This window comes from Nestor notabilis, unplaced genomic scaffold (assembly GCF_000696875.1).
Source record: "Nestor notabilis isolate BGI_N333 unplaced genomic scaffold, ASM69687v1 scaffold1756, whole genome shotgun sequence".
Taxonomy (NCBI): domain Eukaryota; kingdom Metazoa; phylum Chordata; class Aves; order Psittaciformes; family Psittacidae; genus Nestor; species Nestor notabilis.
Window position 1 is genome coordinate 1 of NW_009933161.1, and position 7,645 is coordinate 7,645.

General features: G+C 49.8%; 2 protein-coding genes across 2 annotated transcripts in view; both read left to right on the top strand.

Moving 5' to 3' along the window:
- The first annotated feature begins 347 nt into the window (after nucleotides 1-347).
- Nucleotides 348-1,655, top strand: LOC104407440. The gene has a single exon (XM_010016727.1). The coding sequence runs from the start codon at nucleotides 383-385 to the stop codon at nucleotides 1,229-1,231; it is 849 nt and encodes a 282-aa protein (XP_010015029.1). The 5' UTR covers nucleotides 348-382; the 3' UTR covers nucleotides 1,232-1,655.
- A 5,573-nt stretch (nucleotides 1,656-7,228) lies between these two features.
- The window catches only part of AIRE (autoimmune regulator), a 5,210-nt gene continuing 4,793 nt past the window's right edge, over nucleotides 7,229-7,645 (top strand). The window contains exons 1-2 of the mRNA XM_010016729.1: nucleotides 7,229-7,369; nucleotides 7,443-7,617. Coding sequence (XP_010015031.1) covers nucleotides 7,229-7,369; nucleotides 7,443-7,617 — 316 coding nt within the window. The remainder of the gene's footprint in view (nucleotides 7,370-7,442; nucleotides 7,618-7,645) is intronic.

Consider the following 7,645-nt stretch of genomic DNA (forward strand, 5'->3'; position numbering starts at 1 on the left):
CTCGCATGCCGGAGCTGAAGTCCTGTGCCCTAGGCGGTCTTGATTTACTGTAATTGACAATGCGAAGTCCAAAACCCAATTAAAAGCAAATTAGCATAAACAAACACACCGTATTAGGCTGTGAGAGCGCACAGAGGAGAGAGATAGTCTCAACGTGCAGATGTTTAGATGGGCTGGGCTAACAGCAGCCATCCAACAGCAACGGAGTATATCATGAGCTCCCAGATCTTATTGGTCTGAGTGTTTTCTCATCTGTTTATTTATATTAATAGCTGGGGGAAAAAAACCCAAAAAGCGTCATTTGACATGCTCTTTTTTTTCTTTTTTTTCCCCTCCCCTCTTCTTTCAGATTGTGTCATAACTACAATATAAACGAGCAGTGATGGAATCACTGGATACCGAGGTGAGAGCACGGAAGACTCTGGGGACTGTTGAATATGTAGAGTCTTCGGGTTTCACCCAGGGAATACTGCCAACCAAGAAGGATGTGGTTCAGAACATGCTGTATTTACTGCAGCCCAAAAGAGCTGGCCAGGCCCAGCGGTCCAAAGAGGATGCGGCCCAGTTGCTCGCAGAGCACCTGCAGGAGCACTGGTTGGTTTGCAACTTGCACACCATCGCGACGCAAAACATAAAGAAACTTATCCTCAAAATGTACGAGGAGTTTACACGATTGTATCAGACCAGAAAGCAGAGACAGAACCAGGCTTTTACTGAGCGAGCAGACAAGTTCAACGAGAGTTCTGAGAAGCTCTTTGACGTGTTTTGCACAGACACGCAGACGAGAAATAAACTGGAGGAGTACAGTGGGATAAAAATGACTAGCATCGAGTGGAAATTCCTTGAAGATCAGAGAAGCGAGAGAAAAATGTACTATGAAGATTTCACAGACAAGCAAGAATTGAAGATGATGGACAGAAGACAGAAGATACAGTGTCTGGAGCACTTCAGAAAACTCGCCAGGGAGGAGAAGGAAGGAAACAAAGCGAAGGAAATGAAATACAAAAGTGATGAGCAATCAGACGAAGGCACGAGTGTGGATGAATCCTACCCGGCCGAGGAGGAGAACGGCGGGGCTCCAGCTTTTTCACTGCGGGGCAGAAGGAAGCGCTTGTGCACCACGACTCCTGCGAGCACTGCCATGCCCCTGGAGTGCCAGCATATACGGATGAGCATCAGGAGGGTTAGGCCTGGGTTCTACGAGACTGTGGAGAAGGTCAAAAACTGCTAGTGCATGCCGCGGTCGGCAGGCAGAGCTGCTGGAGTACGAGGTGGCAATGCACACGTTAGGCAAGTTTGAAATCCCACCATCAATTGGAAGTGATTGTTGTAGATCCCCAAGCCAGAGCTCAGGAACATGCTGCCTCCAGGGAAGAGCGCTGGGATGACAGCAACAGCAGCAAGGACTAAAACACATGAATTTGGAAGGATAAGTAGCCAGCGGTTAATGATGCGAAGGCTCAAACGTAGCAGATGATCTAGGGTTACGTAGCGTATAAGCCTCTTCTTCCAAGGTCCTGTCTGCACCAGTGGGTTTTTGGAAGTCTCTCACCATTTCTGAGCCAGTGGTGACCTAACAGTATGAAACAGGACTCGGATTTACTGCAGGGAAATAACTTGGACTTGTTGCTAAGAGGAAGTGTGTGTGCTGAAAAGCCCTAACTTGTTCTGGTTTCAGTGGAGGTGAAAGGTGCTTGGCCCCTTTCAGCAGAATTTGGTGTTGCTGCGAGGAAGGAAGGTGGTTTTCAGCTTGTATCACCCAGTCCCGGAGAGGAACCCTGCAGTTGTGCGAAGGGATTGCTCTCTTACTTGAGGAGGGGAAGAGAAGAGAGATCGGGAGACATTTGAGTGCTTTGGCTGTAAAAGCATTGGTGATTCTGAATGTTTTATTCTAGATTCTATTTTAATGATGTTTCCTTGATCAGGATAAACCTTCCCGTAATTGGATGAGTTTTAACATGAAGTCCCTAATCTAGGATCTAAGGTGTGAATCCTAAATGAAGTGGTAATGCTTTATCTTGGGGGGGTTGGGGGTAAATATAGGGAGAAGGATGCAAATTGCTTTATTTAGTTTTAAGATGGGTAGAATTTTTATAAACTGTTACCCTGCCTTCATAGGGTAAAGAAAAAGCCTTTCCCAGGTGTGGATAGCTGTGGTATTTACAGCAAAAGGCACCTGAGCCTGGGCTTGCTTTTCCACCCCTGAGTCTGCGCAGACCAGTGCGGGGGGGAAATGGTATTTTTCCACCCAGAGTTAGTTTGAACAAAGTGTAACCCTCTTGTCCACCTACACCCTGAGCAGTGACATGTCTGTGATCTCAGATGCCCCCAATATGAGGGTATTTACTGTTTTTAGTTAGAGTTGCTGTACTGGTTTTTAAAGATGAGAGACTTGGAACTTCCAGTGAAACCCAGTGCTGGAGATCTCTCTGGTGAGATTCCCAATCCTTGCCAGAGTACACTGAGATCTAAAAACCCCAAGTCTCTATTTGTCCACGGAAGTTCTCTGGTAAAAAGAGCGCAAACTTGCCTGGTTTTCAAATTTACCTTTCAGTGTGAATGTTGGTTTCCCCACTCCAGTATCTCAGCTTTTCCCCGTTTCTTTTCCCCTCCGTCCCGCACATCATTTTACTGACATTAACTCGTGCTGTTTCATTCTTTGGCTTTTGCTCCCTTTAACAATAAATGCATGTACGAATAATTTTGACAGTTCCTTTACTTTTGATGAATCAGTTCTTGGACTGCTGAAGTCCTATGCCAAAGGAGGAATGAAACACAAATCAGCTGCTGGTCCGATTGGGACGCAGCAGAGCGAGCAAGCACAGGAGGCGGCGGCAGCCCTGGCCTCACTGCTCAGGCCGGCTCCAGCATTCCTCTGCTCTATCCCTCCGCCCAAGGACGGATCCGTCCGGCTCTGAGCCATGCATCAGCTTCCCAGTGACCTTGCTCATTAGTCATTGCCGGGATCCTTATTCTGTGTCTCTGAGAAGTCCTTTCACGGTAAGTTGCTCCAAAATACGCAGTGAACTCAGTGTATTCCGCACCACCCGTAGTGTGTCGTTACAGGTTTAATAGCACGCACCCACATTCTGCAGCACCCTTCAGCCTCTGCTGCTTGAGCGTTTGCAGCCCTCCCTCTCCTTCTCTCTCTGACGTGCTTCACTGACTTCCCCATGCAGATTATGTCACGTTTGAACTATTTGCCTTCCAGCCCTGAGGTGCTGGACTTGAGCCTCTCACTGGGCTTTTACACCAGCAGCTCTGTTTCAGCAGGGAATATAGCCAAGCTCGGACCTCGCCGAAGTAGATGTTTTTTAAAATAACTGCTGTAAAACCCCCTTTGTATTACAAATATAGCTGACAGTATAAATGCTTGTGTGTAAAGCAAATCCACCAGGGTTGACTCGAATATGGAACACAGCTGTGTAGTGTTTTATGATTTTTCAGGGATTCAGGGAATTTAAGGTTGTCAAATCTGACTTCCTGTACACCACAGGGAATTACATTTCATCCAGAAGCCCCACGCTCAGCCTGGTAGTTTCAGTTGAACTGACGTGTATTACAGTAAGTTGAGCAGAAAACGTCAGAAGTCTGCAGTCTTCCTCAGTTATTAGTGATTTGTCACCTTTGCTGTTTTAAAAAAGACAAAGGAGAAGAAAAAAAGTCTGACCATCCTCTAGGCTGTGATTCTTTCCATGAGATCCTGTACAGGCTGAGCAGTGTTTATTGCATTTAAATCATTTTTATTTTAAACTGGGTTTGACTGTGGATAGAGCCAAAGCCTGGCTCTCTTTCTGCTGCAACGGGGGGGGGGAAATTTCTAAATGATGTATTCTGATTACTTCTTCTTTGGGACCATGGTGCCTTTTTAATCAGGACAGTAAATCTTGTCCCAGAATTCTGTACTTTTGTACGTTAACAGTTGTTGACTTTCCTTTTTTGGTGTGTCCCAAATAAATTAATATAACATACCATTGGGCTTTTGTTTCTTTTTTCTAAAGGGGGAGAAAAGAGGAAGCTGAAGCTAAAATAAACCTTCTCTACTCCAGCTCTCCCTCCCAGGCTCTTGCAGGAGCAGCTGTGAAGCTGCAGCTGGACCCACTCTCAGCCCGACTGCGTGGGGCAGCAGGAGGGGAGCTGCTAGAAATGGGACTCTAGGATTTGGGCCCCACCTGGAGACCTTTTGTACCAACAGTGCTGGAGCAGCCAAAGGTAAGGGGAGGGGGATGAAACCTCTCAGCATGGTGGCAGCGTTCCACCCGGTGTGCTTGGGGCATGGCGAGGTTGGTATCGGAGACAAGGGTAGTGAGGGGGCCTGCCTTCCTGGCATGATCCCATGGGAGGGCTCCCCACTTCTGCCTGTTCTCTCCTGACTGATTCAGGGACCTGTTGAATGAGATGAGCACCAGGCAGGTGGTGTCCAAGAGACCAAAGGTTTGCACCATGAGACCTTGACCTGGAAGGGAAATGGGAAAGGAAGAAATGATGGAAAACGCCCATTTGCTTCAGTGGCTTTTCACAGGAGAAGGGAATCAAGGTGTGTTCCAAGGGCTACAAAATTTTTGCAGGACACTATGTTGCTGAATTAACTAGGTGTTTGTGGAGAAACATCCTCAGCCTTCAGAGTCGGATTTCAGCTCAGATTGAGCTGACTAGCTTGAACCTTTTCCTCTGATTTCTGCAAAGGGAGTGATAGAAAAGAGAGGGTATCCTGAAACCATGGCCAGGTTCCTCTGTGCCCTAGCTTTGGACCCTCACAGGCAGGGCTTGTGCCAGCCCCAGGGAGGGTTTTACATCCCTCTACAAGTGAAAGCTGACTTTTCATGGCCCTTACAAGTACCTTCCAGCTGCCAAGGTCTGTTCTAAGCAAGGACATCTAGAAATACCCACCTGAATACCCCAGGATGTACATGCCTCTTCACATGGCACCTGGCAGCTGCTGCTCTGCCTCCTGTGTAGTGTTTCAGAAAGGGGAAGGAACACAAAAGCAACAACCCAGAATGCAAATCGTTACACTACTGAGCGGGCTGGATGTGGAAAACAATCTGTCTGTGATTCAGAGCACAGAAACAGTCACAAGGCTGGAATTTAACACAAGTCTGAGCCCAGTGCTGTTTAACACAAGTTAAATTCCAAGGCTGGAATTTAACACAAGTCTGAGCCCAGTGCTGTTTAACACAAGTTAAATTCCAAGGCTGGAATTTAACACAAGTCTGAGCCCAGTGCTGTTTAACACAAGTTAAATTCCAAGGCTGGAATTTAACACAAGTCTGAGCCCACAGCTGCATTGGGTAGTGCCTGACCTCAAAGGAGCTGCCCTAATTGTGGGTCAATGGGCATGGGGAGGGGACAGCCTGCAGCAAGCTCCAGGGTCTTGTCCTAGAGGCACTGGACAGCTTAACACAGTGCGATGGTGACACATTTTGGCCCTGCAGGTGGGACCTGGGGAAAATGGTTTTCCTGGGAACGGTTGATGGGACTTGTGAGAATGTGTCAGGATGGGCTTGTGCTCAGCACCTGTGGCTGGACTGCAGAGAGCTTCAGCTTCCATTTCTACTGACACCCGTGTTTTGTACCGTGGGCAGGTAATGTGGTGCATCAGGCAGTGGCAAAGCCATCCCCGCCCAAGCAAACCCAGAATGCAAATCGTTACACTACTGAGCGGGCTGGATGTGGAAAACAATCTGTCTGTGATTCAGAGCACAGAAACAGTCACAAGGCTGGAATTTAACACAAGTCTGAGCCCAGTGCTGTTTAACACAAGTTAAATTCCAAGGCTGGAATTTAACACAAGTCTGAGCCCACAGCTGCATTGGGTAGTGCCTGACCTCAAAGGAGCTGCCCTAATTGTGGGTCAATGGGCATGGGGAGGGGACAGCCTGCAGCAAGCTCCAGGGTCTTGTCCTAGAGGCACTGGACAGCTTAACACAGTGCGATGGTGACACATTTTGGCCCTGCAGGTGGGACCTGGGGAAAATGGTTTTCCTGGGAACGGTTGATGGGACTTGTGAGAATGTGTCAGGATGGGCTTGTGCTCAGCACCTGTGGCTGGACTGCAGAGAGCTTCAGCTTCCATTTCTACTGACACCCGTGTTTTGTACCGTGGGCAGGTAATGTGGTGCATCAGGCAGTGGCAAAGCCATCCCCGCCACAGCAGAGCTGGGCACCGAAATCCCTGTGTGGGGCATTGGAACCTAGAAGGGTGCCTGCCCAACCCCAATGCCATGTCTCCCAGTGTCTCCATGGGAAAATGCACCCCAAATGCTGAAAGGAGCTCCAGGGTGAGTGTTTCCATGGGTAAACACATTAATTTATTAAGCAGATATGTATGAGGGTATTTCCTGCTCTCACAGAGGATGTTGTCTTGTTATTCTTCCTGAGTTTCTGAACAGCAGCTGCTTCATTCTGGCACAGCTTTGGAGCCAACAGATACCACAGCTGGGAGCTGGGATGGTAGCTTTGGAGCTTTCTCTTTCCCGGACACCTGGTTGCAGCCAGTTTTCGCCAGTTTCAAGTTTTTTAAAACTGTGTATATCCACTGAAATCACCTTATTGCCCAATCTCCTGGAGTGGGTGTTTGAGCTGCAGGCAGCGCCCGCCCAGGTAATCCCTGGCCTTGTTTGTGGCACTGCCATCGCTCTGTCAGGCTGGAAGGCAGTGATGACACACTTCAAGCAGGCTGTTTGCTTGTTCAGCATTCTTAATTGTAACTGATCACACACTTGGTGTCAGTGCTTTCCTGTTGGTGGTTTGCAGGTAGCCAGGGCAAATACTCCCATTTTCCCCTGCTGCCAGGGTGTTGCTTTCCACGTGCTCTGGGGCTCAGTTTCTGGATGAGAGAAGCAGGTGCTGTGGAAAGTCCAGAAATTTTGGGGCAATGCCTGGCCAACCACAGGGACAAGAGAGGCAGAAGCCCCTGTGCCAGCACCCAGGGGTGGTCATTGCAGCATTGGCTGTCCTTCACCATGCTAACACCACTCTTGATGCCCTGAGCTGGGGAGCAGCCTGACCCCAAATCCCAGTGCTGGGGGTGCAGTGGTGCCATGGGGGCAAGCCCAGCCATGCCACGGGGACAGCCAGTGTCAGAGGAACTATCTCAGGTTACGTGGCCTCATACAGAAATGAGTGGGTCTGCGGGAGCCTGATAAGGTTTCCACTGTTGGTGGCCAGGACATATTAAAGGAGAGTGTTGGGGCAGGCTGCTTGTCCCCGGCAGCATCCCTGCAGCATGGCAGGGCCGGGCGGCGAGGGGGACCTGCGGCGCCTGCTGAAGCTGCACCGCACCGAGATTGCCATGGCGGTGGACGACATCTTCCCGCTGCTGCACGGCTTGGCTGACCACGACGTTGTTCCCGAACACATCTTCAAGGTGAGGCTGCAGGGTGGGAGAGCACCGTGGGGCTGGCCGGTGAAACACCGACAGGCTGTGATGGCACCGGTAGGAGACGCTGAGCCGGACGGAGCGGGAGGGCTCCCACCGTGCCTTCCATGCGCTGCTCACCTGGCTGCTGGGCCGAGATGCTGCTGCCGTCCGGAACTTCTGGGAAGTCCTCTTCAAGGACTACAACCTGGAGCGGTACACGCGGCTCCGGCCCCTCCGCGGCGCCTTCCCCAGAGGTAGCAGGAGGCCAGGCAGGCGGGATGG